This window comes from Mastomys coucha, unplaced genomic scaffold (assembly GCF_008632895.1).
Source record: "Mastomys coucha isolate ucsf_1 unplaced genomic scaffold, UCSF_Mcou_1 pScaffold21, whole genome shotgun sequence".
NCBI lineage: Eukaryota > Metazoa > Chordata > Mammalia > Rodentia > Muridae > Mastomys > Mastomys coucha.
This window is the reverse complement of record NW_022196904.1, coordinates 147616269-147633242: the sequence shown is the minus strand read 5'-3', so window position 1 is coordinate 147633242 and position 16974 is coordinate 147616269. Positions and strand designations below refer to the sequence as shown.

Below are 16974 nucleotides of genomic sequence, written 5' to 3'. Positions count from 1 at the left end.
AAGTGAAAAATACATACAATTCATGTGTAATAAGAATTTAGCACCTAGAATATATAAAGACTATATAAACTAGACAAAAGGCATGAACAGACAGTTTTGCCAAGGAAGGTATGCACATACAGAGAGCACACAAGATGTTTAACTCTGATATTCATTCAGGGAGATGCCAAGTAAAATCATGAGGCAGTCTTGCCATCTGCTAGCTAGGCTGGTTATCACGTAACATGGGAAACGCCAAGTCTTGGCAACAGGGCACGTGCACACCTGTCTGCCACTGGTATATGCACAGTGGTGTACCCTCCATGGAAAACAGCTCAGTGTTTCCCCAAGCTAAGATAAGATCCCCATACAACCTAGCAATTCATTCAAATAAATTGAAAGGAGGGCTTTTGTATGTGAATGGACGGTACTCTTCCTTATAAGTACTAATAGGTAGAAGTGACTCAACTGGATTGGATAAATCAAAGATGACATAAGAAATGGAAGTAATAATCGAAAGTATACCAAGTATGAACCTTGAAAATACTATTTTTTTTTTTTTTGAGACAGGGTCTCTCTGTATAGCCTTGGATGTTCTGGAACTCACTCTGTAGACCAGGCTGGCCTTAAACTCAGAAATCCACCCGTCTCTGCCTCCCAAGTGCTGGGACTATAGGTGTGCGCCACCACTGCCCAGCTGAAAATATTATTCTTAAATCAACATGCCAGATAAATACTGTGCAACTAACTTCTAGGCTGTGTCTTATATAGAGACAGAAAGTGGAGTAAATGGACAGTGTGCAGAGGGAGGGGGCAATGGGTGTGATTGCTGAGCTAGAGTGGTGGAAACATTGGCAGCAGCTACAGAGTGTCAAAATGTAATTAATGTCATGAGGTTATATACTTAAATCATAATTTAAATGCTCTGTATGATATTTTAGTGTGACATGCCCTAAGCCATTACTAATTGTGAAGGGTCAATCACAGGCACATCTCAGTCAGTTTAACACTTAAACAGATTCTGGCAAGTGTGAGTTTAAAACGTCTAAATTACTAACATCAAAACACCATCATCTTTCAGGTACTGTGCGCTGTGTCACTTTACGCCAGTTTCTCTCCAAAGCTGAAAGCCAGTTCCACACAGTGAAAGGATGTGCTGCTTCCTCCCACTGGGGCAGGACCTCCCAGGATTCACAATGTGGGTTTGTTCTATGCAAAGGAACACTGCTGAGGCCTAACTACCGATGCTAAGGACCTTCATCCTGAGTCTCAGGCAGACAGCTTGAGAACTTTCAGATGAACCCTGTTACAGATTTGGGCTCATACCTACATCTCGCACTGTTGGAAGCTGCAAGAATGAGCTATAAAGCCCAGAGTCTTCTCATTTGTACAGTATTAACAAGGGCGCTTTGAGTCAGTGACTAAGGCTGTTAACATGAAAAATGAAAATGTGTCATTATTAAGATGTTACATACATGAAACAGTCCTTAGCAATGTACTACATTAACTGACAGGGTCTACAGCAGCATAAAACACTTAAAATGAGACTAACAGACTGGCAGGAATGTAAGAAGCCTGCCTTTTTTTTTTTTTTTTTTTTTTTTGGGGTTTTTTAAGACAGGGTTTCTCTGTGTAGCCCTTGCTATCCTGGAATTCACTCTGTAGACCAGGCTTGCCTCGAATTCAGAAATCCACCTGCCTCTGCCTCCCAAGTGCTAGAATTAAAGGTGTGCGCCAACACCACCTTGCGAAGCCTGCTGTTTTCTTATCTATTATTATTCTGTTTGGGAAGGGAAAGACTACAATTTTTATTGTGTTTAGTCTATAGAATATCAGAAATAGATTTGGGTTCACTGAAGTGCACTCACGGTGTGCTGTTTTAAGCATTTATTCTGCTATTTGAACACATCACAACAGGCCCAGAATTCCAAGTTCTCTAGGAACAATTCTGTAGTTCAAATCTATGTAGACATAGTAATTTCTCTTCCTGAAGAGAAAGAGATGACATCCATCTGATTATGACCTTGAAAGGAAGACATGTACATCTGTGAAACTGGTAATACTCTATGTAATAAGCTTATTATCAGGTTATCACTATAGTGTACTGAAGAGCTTTTGCAGTCCTAGCTCATCTGCCAAGGCCTTTGGATCTCATAAAATGACAACTTTGTTCTCCCAAGAGCAACAAAATCATCGCCTTTGTTAACTTAGCTGTGGCCATATTTCCTTTGGGCATTATATGTCCATTGTAGAAAGTCAACAGTTAAAATCATCATCAAATTCCAAAACATTTATAATAAGCTCCCTTTGGAAGGAAACCACTTGTAGTTTTAAGGGTTTGGGACAATACTACAGAAAGTGGCAGTCCTCCAAAGACCTCCCCAGAAAATCTTGAAATGCTGTGTAGCCAGCCATCACTTGGCTGCAGGCGAGCAGCTAGGCTCAGGGGCTTCTACTCTGTGGCTGCACAATGCTAACTGTCTGTATCAAAGCAGGAAAACAGGGGGGCCCTGTTTTCACAAACAGGAGGCACCCTCTTGTACGGTCGGCTGGTTTAAGCTTTACAGAGCATAGGGGGCCTTCTGGGTCTGTTGGGAGGTTGGATGTGGATACAGTAAGTCAATAAGCTTTCCTCAGCCTGGTGACGTCCTGTTGTTCAGAACTACCCAGTACAGCTAGGAGATCTAGGTATTTTTGGTTTTCCAAGACAGAGTTTCTCTGTGTAGCCTTGGCTGGCCTTGAACTCACAGATCCGCCCGCCTCTGCCTCTCAAGTGCTGGGACTATAGGTGTGCGCCACCACTGCCCAGCAGATCATCTACTTTTCAATGATGAAAGCAGTGCAAGGCAAGTTCAAGAGAGCTCTGCAACCCCAGTGCTGCAGCATGGGTATTTAAAGAGCATTGCTGTCACTAAAGATGGGACTTCCTTCTCCATTTAGTCAAACCTTGCTAGGCCATCCCAGGTCTTCTGCTAGTAAGGTTGCCCTAAAGTAAATGCTGCCTAGATAGTCAAAGTACCATACTAACATCACAATTATTTTCTATTACCCTATAGCAGATCTCATAGTTAAGACTTAAAGAGCCAGGAAAACCAAGTGACTCTAAATATTACTATAGGTAGAAAGGGCCTAACCTAGAATTTGGCCCTCAGGCTATGTGGTGGTTTGAATGAGAACAGCCTTTATAGGCTGGGATGTTTCAGCACTTGTTCCCCGGTTGGTGGTGCTATCTAGGGAAGTTTGAGTGGGCTTTGAACTTTACAGTCTTGCCCCACACCTAGTTCTTCCATTTTTGGCTTGTGTTTTAAAGATGTGACCTTTCAGTTTCCCCTCTCTGGCCACCATGCCTGAAGCTTGCTAACGTGCTTCCCTGTCATGATGGGCTCTTTCCTCCTCTGAAATTACAATCCCAAATAACTTTTACCTTCTCTAAGTTCCTTAGTCATGGCCAGCAACAGAAAGTAATGAATTCATTATACCTACTTCAGAGGTGAGCTCCTAACCAGGGAGAGGCAGAGGTAGGTAATAAAATAAGAGTGAGGGAAACTGGAAATTACAATTGCTGATAGAAAAATCTAGTGAATTATTCCTTCTCTGAGCTGGTTATTCTGAAACATCAGAGAACTTGTTGCTTCCCCATAGCTGGTAATATTAGTTAATGATATAAAATGCTTCATGTCATTACAAGTCAGGGAACAGTAATTTCAACTGTAGCATACATGTCCTCATGGACCCTGTGACTCCAGACACTGCACCGTGCTGCTTACCTCCGCCCTGCCCCCGCCAGGCTCATGGCTATGGGGACTGGACCATGCATGCTGCCTCCTGTCCTAGGGCTAACAGCTGTAAGGCTGGCAGAGGGTGGCCACTTACCATCGTATTCTGGGAAGTAGTCGACTAGGTGGGAATACATGATTTTCTCCTCTAGAAGATCTTTCTTGTTTAGGAACAGAATCACAGAAGAGTTCTGGAACCAGGGGTATGTGATAATTGTTCTAAAGAGTGCTTTGCTCTCCTCCATTCGGTTCTGGGGAAAAAAATCAGAAATTCAGGAATGAGTTACTGATGAGACATTTGGTGACCTGGCTGCTTTCTTGATCTAATCCATCTTCCGTGTGCTTCTGAATTTTAAAGTTTTAAAGCTGTCAGGACTTATATGCAAATACTTGGCACCACTCAACACCTATTTTCATTACACCAACTCAGGTCAGCAAGCAGAAGAGAACAGTAGTAAGAATATCTGCTGAGATAAGTTCTTAGGTTTGAAAAGAAAGTAATCAGGGCCTACATGACCAGGTTGTAGCTGACATACTGTAATACACTTCCACCAAAAATATTCACTCATAACCAAAAATTTAAGCTATGAGTTAAGCACAAAGCCAGGCTTCACTTTGTATTTTCTTAACGACATCTATTTGGAGCTTCACTATGCCTTAAGCATCCAAATCAAAGTTACTTAATTGCTCCTAACCATATCTAGGATCCGACGATGACAATGATGTACATCTACACATACACATACCTGAGCTGGCCTGTACCTGGGCTCACAACTGTTCTTTGGTGCATCCCTTCTCCATGTTTCACTGTGTGCACATCTGCACAACTATGGATAAAACAAACTAACAACCTGGTGATAAAAATCTAGCTTTTGTTTGTCTGTTTTGAAGACATGGCTAGCTGGGAAGTTACTAAATAGACTCTATTGGCCTTGAACTCACAGCACTCTACCTACTTCGGTTCCCTAGTATTGGACTTAAAGGTGTGCATCACCCTGCCTGGCAAAAAATATAGTGTTTCTTCCACAGCACTTGTAAGTGTGCTTTTCAGGGGCAAGACTTTTAAGCTTAGTCTGGTGACAGAAGCCCTGGTGGGTTCTGGAGAAATTCAGCTAGCATGTTCCCATAGGTGAAGATGGTAATGGAGGGCATGTTTGAGTCAAGTCACTCCTCAGACTCCTCAGCAAAAGGGCACAGAGCCTTACAGCTTCTTCCTCAGCCAGATGTTGCTTTTGCAGCTGTGTGTGTGTGTGTGTGTGTGTGCATGCATGTGGTGTGTTGACATGCTATGGCACAGTACATGTATAAAGGTCAGGACGACTCTCTCTTTACACTGTGGTGGGAAGGCTTGGGGGAACCTTTTATCTTCTGAGCCATCTTGCCAGCCCCCTAAATAAGTAATTAAATTAATTAATTATTTAATTAAGGATTTTCCCCTTTTTGTTTTGAAAGGTCTCTCTATTATGTTGGCCTGAAACATAAGTAGGCCAAGCTGGCCTTGAACTCTCTGAGATCTATCTGCCTCCACCTCCCTTTTGCTGGGATTAAAGGACTGCACCACCATACCCAGCCAAATCTCACAATTTTAGATAAATATCGGTGAACCATTACTTCATGCTCAAGTAACAGTGTTCATTTCAGCACAGACATTTATCTTTCATACAACTACATGTATGTCCTTGAATGCATTTTCTGGTCTGCATGCCTTTTACACAGCCAGTGGTAAATTTTATTTTGTTACTTTTTTGAGACAGTACTGCTGCTGTGAAGTACAGGTTGGACTCCAACTCAGAGTCATTCTGCTTCAACTTCCTGAGTGCTGGGATTATAAGCATGTGCCATTGCGCCTACTTGGAGTTCATATTCTCTGAGACACAGGACTTTACTGAAACTTTAGATTTTACATATTAAAAATTTTAAGACTAGAGATGACAGGAGCCATCTAGGAGAGGCTAAAAAGTATGGATAGTATTAAATATACATTAATGACATTTTTAGAGTATGAAAGGATATGAATATAAAAGTTGAACAATTTTTTATGTATTATTTGGTTCTCAAAATACTCGATATTATTAATATGTTTGATGTATAAAATGCCTTTAAATAATAAAAAAATTTTAAAAACTTAAAATTAAAATAAAATATACAATTGAAAAAAAAAAAGAAATAAAGAGGACATTGGGGCAGGAGCAGAATGCAGAGAGAAAGATGGACAGAGAAGAAGCCACAGAGAGAACAGAAGGAGTAAGCAGGCTTCTCTTTACCATAGGACTGAACAGGTCTTTTCTTAATAGAAAGTCAGGCTTAGTCTTACTAAAGAGCACAAAGCTTTTTTCATACAGACTTTGGTTTAATTCATTTAGCACTAAGAGAGTAGATGTTTTTCTTTCTCTATGCAATAAAGATTAGAGCTCATTTTCTATCCAGAATGAGTGAGTACTTTCTGCACTGGCCCCTGGGCCAATATATGCTTCATAAGCATATGTAAGCACGGATGCATGTGTGTAAGTATGTAAGTTGATTAGATAGATTGTTGGGCCCAACAAATAAGTATAAATGCGTATATATGAATGTATGTGAGTTTATTAATATTTGCTTGTATAAAGGTTTTTCCTTCTGCAAGCCTGACTTTCTTATCCTGGTTCAGCAAAGTATATGGCTCTAAACCAACTGTCCTGCCTGACAAGCAAGAGGTGAGGCTTCTGGGCAAGAGAGAAAAGAGCCCTAGCCATTAACCCTTTACTCAATCCCCTGCTATTAGGCTACAGGTGTTAATGACCCAAGCCAGCAGTTTTTAACCTCAGAATAAGAAAGAAAGTTTTTAGGATTTTTAAGACGCTATCAGCAAACATTCAGTGTAGTTAGAGCACTAGAAGGCCAGAGGCAATCAGTTTTTAAAAGTATGCCCAGAGACCATCCGTCTTTAAAGCTACCTCTACATCCAATGCTGTGTCCAACTTCAAACCATTCCAGGCCAGGCAGGCTCCCAGCACAGAGAAAAATGGCCCCCAGCACTGAAAGATGAAAGAATGGGCTGAGGAGGAAGCGGTGCCCCTAGGTGAGAGATTACCTTAGAAAAGTTCTAAAAAGATATACTGTGGCTTTTTAAAGGAGTCCCGTCTAATGGGTGGACCTCTTTGTGCGGGTTAAGCCCATTTGGCAAAAAAACTCACTCTGTCCTTCCAGTTTTCTAGAATGGGCTGCTGGGCTCCTAGGGAAGAGCCTTAACTGGGGTCTTTTCTGGTTTGCATCCCTTCAAGGCCAGCAGCTAGACTCTGGGCAGAGATAGGAATCACAAGGTACCTCCTGCTTCTATGGTTAAATTCAAGTGTGAACTGAGCCTCAAGTCCTACACCAAGCCTACAGGAGGGTTGCCAGGACAATCTCTCCAGCCCAGCACTGGGTCCCTGAAATGACCTGCTTAAAGCTGTCACTCTGCTCAGGTCTACTGCTATTAGGCTGCTTTGATGGCAGAGCCTGCTCAAGAATCAGTCTTGTTGAAGCTCCATTGGGAGGGGGTGCTGTTTGAGGCTCATTCAGGTTTGAACAGTAGGGAGGGTGGCCCATGGCAATAGGCAACAGGAAGGAGTGCTATCCCAGCTCACTTTACAAAAAGAGCTGTAATACACCTCATATCCCAACAGTGTTAGCTCTATTCTTTCTCTTTTCTAAGAGGTAAAAGGCTTACTTCAGGATTTTATTCCTTGAGAGAAATTTCTATATGCCTGATCCCCAGGAGAAAAGTATTTACAAAGCAATGTGCTCTGTACTGAAGCAGAGGTAAATCTTAAGTGCACTTCCTAAGGTTTTCACAAGCCTCGCTCACAGGCAGCACAAGTATAAACATGGCGAATAACTGGCTCTGCCTAGAAACCCAACCTTTGAGGGAACAGTATGTCCAAGGAGGCATGCAGCTCTTTCTTTTTGTAGTTTGTAAGGATAGGAGGGTTCAAGGAGAAATAAAGTGTGAGCAATGATGAAAGCATTGAGTGTCTGCTCACTCTGAAGACAAAGCAGGCTGGGTGGGGGTGGCGCCCTCTCACAGCCTCTTCTTAGGTTTTTAATAGAAAATGCCAAAGAGGATCAAAGAGGATCCAGTACAGGCTTCACTGTGCCGGACAGTATTCTGCATTAACTAGTTGAAGTGGCCTCTACCTAGCCCCAAGGGGCCTTTCTATTGCTTTTCACTCAGCTAGTACTTCTGAACCCAGCCAAGTAGCTTTGAATGCTGGAATGGGGCAGAAGAGATGGAAGCCACCTGCTAGGGTTGGATGTGGCTCGCCTTTCTTCCTTTGGGGGTCGCAGAGAAAGGCCACATGCTTGGCCAGAGGTGTCTAGACTCTCTGGAGCCACCATGTAGATATGGAAAAAGAAAGTTCCCAGTCCACATTGTAGTATTCAACCACAGCTGCTTACTTCTAGCTCTGGCCCTGACTGTCTGTCTTTGCAGCAGGATAATGTGACCAGAAATCTCATTCTTGGTTGAGCACTGCTTAAAGCCACAAGGAGAGTTCTTACCACTCACCATCTCTCTAACTGTATTGCTCTGTAATGCAATCTCCTAATACACTACTTTATTTAGCCACAGGCAGTCCTAGCCTGACATTCACAGCTTGACATTGCCTGATTCACATACCAAACCAATCTGAATCTCTTCACAAATGTTCACCACATAGAGATCCTATGTCACTGCCAGCACACAGGTGTGACTGCACTTTGTTGACCCACTGACCCATAAGGGCTCCAACTCCTAATCTTTCAGGCCTAGGTTATGTGGCTTTTCCCACACTTCTCTGGGCCTCTGGGTCTTCCACCCTCATCCGCCTGGTACTCTGTGCCAGGAGACACAGAGACAACCCCTGCCTGGAAGTGCAGATAGCTATACCACTGCAGGACTCACAGCTCACATGGGAAGGAAGGGTGTGATGGGAATCAGTCAGAGCAGGATCAAGGGTGATGGTGGTTTTGAGTTGATGTTTGACAAAATGAAAGGCTGTAGAGTGAGTGTGAAGTAGGGGAAATATAAGCTCCAAAATCTGAAGGGGCTGTCGTCTGAGTGTACCACTCTCCGGGGCTTCCCACTCCAGGAATCAGTGAGGTAAATAAGAAAAGCCTCTGTTTAGGGTACAAAGATAATTTTCTCCTTATTTGGGGTGTACACTGGGGACAAGAATGGTGTAAACATGGTAGGCTCTATGAAGAACACACACATCTCTAAGGCTGTGACTGTAGCCTGTATGGCTCCAACACTGGGGGTCCTGTGCGACCACTCAGGTGCAGTACACCAAGAAGTCCTCCTTTTCTCTCGGGTGCAAAGTTCCTTCTCACCCAGGAACAGGCCAGGGCATGTTCACAGGGCCCTAGTCCCCTTGAAAGCTAGTTTTCCACAGGCTGGAGTCTGGTCCACATCTGCACAAAAAGTTACTGAAGGGCCTAACCCAACAGCATCTCTTGTCTGTCCACCATAGCTCTACTGCTCATGGGTAAAGGCTGCACTTTCCCATTCCACACGCTGGTGCTTTTCGCTGTCCAGTCAATGTAACTAAGCTCTGAACAATGCTTTCAACAGCCTTTTCACCTCACTGCTCTGGCACCAACACACACACACTTTCTCACAAACCAAACAACCAAACCAAAGAACAAGCTGACAACAGGATCCATAACTCTTTCAGATGACACAATCTGTAGGGAGAGAGCACAGTCCTGAGTGAGTACTTGTTGACATGGCATGGCCAGGCCAAGGACTCCAATGACTCATCCCCATGCAGTGGCAGTGTCTTCTTCCTGTGAGGTTCAAAGGAATGACAGAGCCTTTCTTGTGTCTGAGGGAGAATATTGACAACAGGTGGATAAATTCTCCACCACAGCTTTCTCCTCCTGGATGTTTGTGGCCTCAAGATTGCTCCTATGAGATTAGCTAAATCAGCCTCCGTGTTCAACCGTCTGCAATAACCACACCATCCCATTCAGCTGCATATCATGAGCAGAACTTCTGGGCATTGCAACCTCTCCACCTGAGCCCAGATGACTGGAGTCCAGGATCTTAGCTTTTTTGTATGTCTGCGTGTTTGTCTTTCCTTCATTCCCTTGCTGCCCCAGTCAGGTGAAGGCTGGACAAGAATGTGGCTTAAGTCACCTGACTGCCTTCTTGAATTTTGCCCATTTTAGTAGCTTGATAAATCATATTGAATTAGAGTTCATATATATTCTAAAGTAGTGCTTGTACATACAAGATGCTGAAGAAACAAAGGTGTAGAAATGCCTGAGGGCTAACAGTCACCTGTGAATTGTTTACAGTTGAGGTATACTGTTAGAAGCAAGAGAAAGCTACAGGAAGCTCCTAGGCTATAGTGAAGCCCCACACTATCTGGAAAGCCCCACTTACATGGAGGGTAAGTGGTCCACAGTGTCACTTCCTGATGCCAGAAACACATGGTTCCTTGTCCTTTCCATTAGAAAAGAACACTCAAAATGAGGTCAGACAGACAAGCAGATGCACAGACAGAATGTACACAGGAGGATGCTCATGAAGCAGATTGCTCAGTAAAAGGCTAAAATAGTTTACAACGCTTTATAGAATTTGTTAACCCTAACCCTCAGAGGTTAGGACATTTGCCAGCCACACTTATACCCATTTTCTGCTTGGTCACGGGTCCTACATGAACTTCACATGATAGAAATACCACACAAGGCACTGTTTTTAATCTGTATCATTCTAATTAGGAGACTGGAAAAAAAGGTCATCAAAATAAGAGGACTTTATACTTTGGAAATCCAAGACAACATCTCAAGCATCAGCTTTAACTTCTAACTGCTATCATAGACTTCACTATTTCTTTTCATATATACTGAAGAACATTTGGTAATTTTTTTAAAATACTATTTTAAAGTACTTATATAAATTTTTTAAGAATTTCATACAATGTATTTTGATTACATTCACTCTCTATTCCTTCTCCAATTCCTTCCAGAATTACCTGCATTTCTCTACATGACCCCCTACAACTCTGTGTTTTTGTCATTTTTTTTTTAATAGTCCAGAAAGTCCAGTTTGTGCTGCTCCTGTGCTCATGGGTATGGCCATCTCTTCCAGTGGCAGTGGACCTACGGGAACCAAAGGCTTCAGGAAAACCAACAAGGTTTACTATTTTAAAAGAGTAAAATCAAATTATTTACTTCTACTTCATTACTGTATGTAACAACTCATGATTATGTAAAATCTGAAGCAAGATCATTATCATTTGCAGCACATCAAACAGTGAATCATTTAAAAACTCAATTCTGTAACAAGGAACCATGAGGTCATCCCTTAGGTGTTTGTTTCACTTCAATTCTACTACTTCAATCTGTCTAGCAGATCAACTAAGGCAACATCAACTCAAAGGACAGTTTAAAGCCCTAATAAATGCAACATGCATGAGAAGTCTCATGTGAATTTCTTTCCTCCCTTGATTATTAAATATAAAGCTTGGCTATGTTTGTCACTGCATCTCCAGCAGAGCTACACTGTTGGGGGTGCAGTGAGAGCAGGGAGATGTCCAGGAATTCCTAAGAATCTGTGGTGTTGCTGTGGCAGTGCTGAAGGGCCAGGACTGGGAGCTGGGCACTTGGCTTGGAGAATGACTCTGCTATAAATACTCTGCATGACCTTGGGCAAGGGGTTGAGCCTCAGTTTTCACGGATTTCCTAGTTTGTGAACATAGAACAAATGGTCCATGGCTACCTGTAGTCCAGTCACACAGGCAGCCATGATACTGGGGTAAAAACTACTATATGTCAACCTCTTTGTGAGGCCATTTACTTGCTTGAAATATCTGGCTCTAAAGGAGCCAGGGAACTCTGCCTAGACACACACATGCTCATCTTCCCATGACCCAAAATCCAGGCACACCTGGCTGCAAAGAGCTGGAAAGTTACCTAGATTTCTTACCACTTTGCACAGGCAGAGAAAGGATGCTTCTGAGATTCTCCACATGTTAAAGTGGTTATCTTCAAAATCTCAGAAAATGCCCCACCCCTAACTCAGACAAAACCAAGAAGATGACAGACATAGGGCATTAGTAAAGAAGGAAGGACAAGAAAACTACTTCCTTAGTCACTCCCTTCTGCTACCCAAATCAGAAAAGAGGGGTAGAGAGGACAGGAACACCAAATCCAGCTGGACACACATGGTTTCCTCAATGATTTTCCTAGTCTTTGCAAATCTTTGCAAGCAACTATTTGAGATCAAATAAAGTGTGCTCTCCAGGCCTGAAGACAGCTCCAGAATGTTTTCATATGATAGCTCTGTACCCGTGGTCAGCACATTCTGCCACCCAGGATGTGTAGAGAGGCAAAGTCACAGAACACATTTGCCTATTGCCTCAAGGTAAGGTTTTAAGCAGAGATGAGGTCACAGATGGGGCCTGTATATAGCAGAAGAAAATCAGAGGGAGGAGGGAGAGAGGAAAGAGTTGGGAGCAACAGAGAGGTCAAAGAGAGACAGAGGGGAGCAGAAGAACACAACAGAAGAAACAACCAACAAGTGACTTTCTCTGGTGCAGATGCACAGTACTGGAGCATTTGAGTTCAGTCACATGACCAAACAATAGCCTCTTTTCAAAGTCTATCTTACAAAACATTGGTCTTTCAATTTTTTTTTTAAAGAAATGATAGCTGAACTACTTTGAAGTTTGTTGTTTTTGCTTTTTTAAAGATATATTTACTATTTTATGTATATGAGTACACTGTAGATATACAGATGGTCGTGAGCCATCATATGATTGCTGGGAATTGAACTCGGGACCTCTGCTCATTCTGGCACCAAGATTTATTTATTATTATATGTAATTACACTGTAGCCGTCTTCAGACACACCAGAAGAAGGCGTCAGATCTCATTACGGATGGTTGTGAGCCATCATGTGGTTGCTGGGATTTGAACTCAGGACCTTCGGAATGGTTAAGAATGGATGGCTCTTAACCACTGAGCCATCTCTCCAGCCCTGGTCTTTCAATTTAACAGGCACATATCCAGCCTTTTAAGATGACATGTCAGTGAGTTACAGTCTATCTTTAATTTCTACACAATGCTTCTCTTTTCTGATAGTAATCTTTACTGGAGTGGGGTAGCTTCAGATCTTTAGCATCACATGCACACATGCTATTGATTTTCCAGTAGCTGATCTTCATCCTGCTTCCCCCATCCACACCTGTTATTCTGTGCAACCATCTGGGGAAGTTGTTGCCAATTCCAGATAGACCACTCCTTCCTTTCCCTCTAAAGTAATTGTGTTTCATAATCCAAACAACTGTCCCCACCCCACTCCCTTTAGAATCCTCTTCTGTCATGCTGCAAAGTTGAATCCTGTGTGCTTGCTCATCAGTGTGCTGTCCTTCCTCCCACCACACAGCAGGAGCCTGTCAGTCCCCTGACCAGTATTGGATGCGTCTTTTATTCTACATTTAATGCCAACCAAAGTGTTCTACTTTCAAGCCTCAGAGTTGATAGCTACAGTTTGCTTCCAGGAGCACTAAGTGGGAAAAGTCATACATTTCACACCATGAAGATAGATCTCTAGAGTTTAGTCAGAACAAAATCTTATTCAGCATTCCAAAATATCTGAAATTCTTTTGGTCTCTATTCATATAAAAGATACTTCAACAAGTATCTACAGATGCTGCTCTGAGTCAGTCATTAAAGATCTACAGGAACAACTATGGACCTATACAATAGGCCACCTGAAGGGGTGGACTCCAATCCTGAAGGGAAGTGGACCCATTAGTACCTGTGCCAAGAGACCAGGGGCTGACTGGGCTGAAAAGTATCTGGTGCCGTTTTATCCTAGAGCAGTGGTTCTTAATCTGTGGGTTGTAACCCCTTTGAGTGTCAACCACCTGTGTCTGCATATCAGATATCCTGATTTATGATATGATTCATAACAGTAGAAAATTATAGCAACAAGAATAGCTTTATGGTTGAGGGTTGCCACAACATGAGGAACTGCAATTAAACAGGACTGCAGCATTAGGAAAGTTGAGAACCACTGTCTTAGGTGATCTGCCTGAAAAATATCTAACTTGCTGAAGTCCACCTCTGTACCTCTTTGATACATTTAGATAGAATCACACTGAAACAAACTCAAAACAGACAACAAAGAAAAAAAAATACAGGTTTCTGGAGAGCTCAGTGATTTTTCTCTTCCTTGAACATGAGTCAGGCAAAATGAGTTCTCCATGCTGGCACCAGGGTCCCAGTCAGTGACATACTCTGACAACAGCTGACCCCACTGGAATTGTGCTGAACAACAAGCAGGAAATGATAGAGTGGTAAATTTAAATTGAAATCAATGGCTATTGAACCACAAGAGCAGCTCTCCAAGCTCTTGATGAGGACTGCCCAGCGGCTTTCTGCAAGAGGTACACCAGCTCCCACACCCCAGGCATGTGCAAACGTGCTCAGCACTACTCCCCAGGACTCCCATCCATCCTTCCAAATCATTTTCCTGTGAAAGTACAGCTGGTGTGCAATGCCAGAGAAGACGACATGTGCAATGAAAGAGCAACAACGCACCGTGCATTTCTCAATTCCTCTCAGCAACAGCTAGGTTTATGGCTCTAACAGACTGGCTGACCTATAGTCCTCTCTTTTTGTGAACTGCCTGGTGATTTCTGTGGGTTTTGATCTTTTTGTATGAATCTGTTTACATTTCTAATATGCTGGAGTCATCTTATTTTTCTTATTAGTTTGCCACTTTGCACATTACGTATTAAATTACCTAGAGAAGACTTAAAACAATATTGAAGCCCCTCACCTCAGCACTGGTATGCGTCTAACTAGAAAGCAGCCCCACTTTATTGTAAAACTATTTCCTAACAGGCCACTCTCAAAGTCTTCTCCTAGCTAGCTTGGGTATGTAGCCACCACAGGCTGTGATAGATTCTGCATGGTGTAATCCCTGCACAGGTGCTGTCAGCCAGGAGCAAAGTGTGCCCAAGAACAGCTTCATTGCTTTACCTTTCTTCCTGATTCTATGTGTGATGAACAGTAACGTGGCCAAACTGAGACCTTGCATAAAAGGAGACAGAAACAGGTTTTGGGAATATGCAGACAAAGGATTACAGAGAACAGGCTTCAGCCAGAAATTCTGGGTTCCCTGAAAAGGACATAGAAAACCAATCATATAAATATCAGAACTTCAGACTGAGCCTGACACATTTTTTACATTCCTGGCTTACTGGCATAGGGCAGTCTAAGTCAGATGAAATAGCTGGAAGTAATTTAGTACAGTATGTTTTATTGTCTCAAAATGCTTTTATGGGTAGGTCATGATTTAGAAATGTGACTGGCTGGTTCTTTGGCTAACAGGATGGGGTGATATCAGTGGAGTCAGAATTTAACTTGCCTTGTGTTCAAAGAGATAAATCGTTAAGAATTCATATGGGTGGCATCTTCATGTGTATGCACATTTATGTGTGTGAATGCCGATGTACAAGTGGAGGTCAGAGGACAACCTTGGGGCAGTCAGTCATTGCCTGGAGGGTTCTCCCGTCTCTGCCTCCCATCTCCCTACAGGAATGCTGAGATTACAGACAGGAGCTGCCATATGTGGCTTTATGCAGGCTCCTGCGTTTGAACTCTTCCACATGCTTGTGCAGCAAGTGCTTTATCTACTGAGCATTCTGAGTCTGCTCACTGGGGTAGTGCTGGACCATGTTCCTCCACCTTGAGGTTCACTGTGTGTCTCTTACCCTTCCTTCTACTCTCTGTAGACTGCAGGCATACGACTATAATTTCAATTAAACCAGATGGTAAGTAAAAAAAGATAAATAAGGAAAGGAATGAGAGTAAGTTTGGCATTTGGCAAGATTCAGGGGTGCAGATGAATAGATCAAACAAGAATACCAGGAAGCAAGGTGGTATAACCTGTTGGCTTACAAGGGTTTTCAAAAGAACACATAACATATGCAGAATATAAGTCCTTCAATGAGTTTGGCATGTTATATTCCAGAGGTTATACTTCTGTATAATAATGACTTGATACAATAGGATCTATACTGCTATGGGTAGGGCCGGATTTGTCCTGGGGGGCCATAAACCACTATCCCTTGTTATATGCACAACAGCATGGAATTTCCTTTTTAAAGATTTATTTATTTTTATTACATGTATGGCTATTTTGCCTGAGTGTATGACTGTGTACCATGTACATGCAGTGCCTGGGAGAATCAGAAGAGGAGGTTAGATCCTCTGACTGGGGTTATGGAGAGCTGTAAACTGCAATGCAGGTACTGGGAACTGAACCTGGGTCCTCCACTAGAGCAGGCAGTGCTGTGAACTGTGGAGCAGTCTCTCCAGCCTGAACAGAGCAATGAATGCTAATACTAATTTCTCTAGGTGAAGAGACTGAGAAAAGAACAAGTTAAGAACTATATTTTGGGCCAGAGAAATAGCTTAGTAGGCAATGAGCTTGCTGCTAAGCCTGACATCCTTTTTTTGTTTTTATTAGATATTTTCTTTATTTGCATTTCAAATGATATCTCCTTTTCCAGTTTCTCCTCTGAACAAACCCCCTATTCCCTCCCCCTGCTCACCAACCTACCTCTCCTGCTTCCTAGCCCTGGCATTCCCCTACACTGGGGCACAGAACCTTCACGGCACCAAGGGCCTCTCCTCCCACTAGGCCATCTTCTGCTACATATGCAGCTGGATCCATGAGTCCCACCATGTGTACTCTTTGGTTGATGGTTTAGTCCCTGGGAGCTCTGAGAGTACTAGTTAGTTTATATTGTTGTTTGTCCTAAGGGGATGCAAAACCTTCAGCTCCTTGGGTCCTTTCTCTAGCTCCTTCATTGGGTACCCTGTGCTCAGTCAATGGATGGCTGTAATCCTCTACTTCTGTATTAGTTGGGCACTGGCAAAGCCTTTCAGGAGACAGCTATATCAGGTTCCTGTCAGTCAGCACTTGCCGGCATCCACAATAATGTCTGGGTTTGGTGAATGAATATGGATGGGAAGGGTTCCCACGTGGAGCAGTCTCTGGATTGTCCTTCCTTCAGTCTCTGCTCCATACTTTGTCTCTGCAACTCCTTCCATGAGTATTTCATTCTCCCTTCCATGGGTATTTCGTTCCTTCTTCTTGAGTTTTCTGTGGGTTTGTGGATTGTATTTTGGGTATTCCAAGCTTCTGGGCTAAGGACACTGTCAATATGTCAAAATGGCAACCAACAGATTGGGAGAA

General features: G+C 42.9%; 1 protein-coding gene and 1 long non-coding RNA gene across 3 annotated transcripts in view; one reads left to right on the top strand and one right to left on the bottom strand.

Moving 5' to 3' along the window:
* The window catches only part of LOC116103624 (guanine nucleotide-binding protein G(q) subunit alpha), a 263445-nt gene that overhangs the window by 5461 nt on the left and 241010 nt on the right, over nucleotides 1-16974 (bottom strand). The window contains exon 6 of the mRNA XM_031389842.1: nucleotides 3853-4006. Coding sequence (XP_031245702.1) covers nucleotides 3853-4006 — 154 coding nt within the window. The remainder of the gene's footprint in view (nucleotides 1-3852; nucleotides 4007-16974) is intronic.
* LOC116103625 lies at nucleotides 1922-11178 on the top strand. Of its 2 annotated transcripts, none has more exons than XR_004123516.1 (2): nucleotides 1922-2035; nucleotides 10792-11178. It is a non-coding gene; the product is annotated as an uncharacterized LOC116103625 (long non-coding RNA). The 2 variants fall into 2 exon arrangements; XR_004123515.1 differs by having other exon boundaries at nucleotides 10727-11178.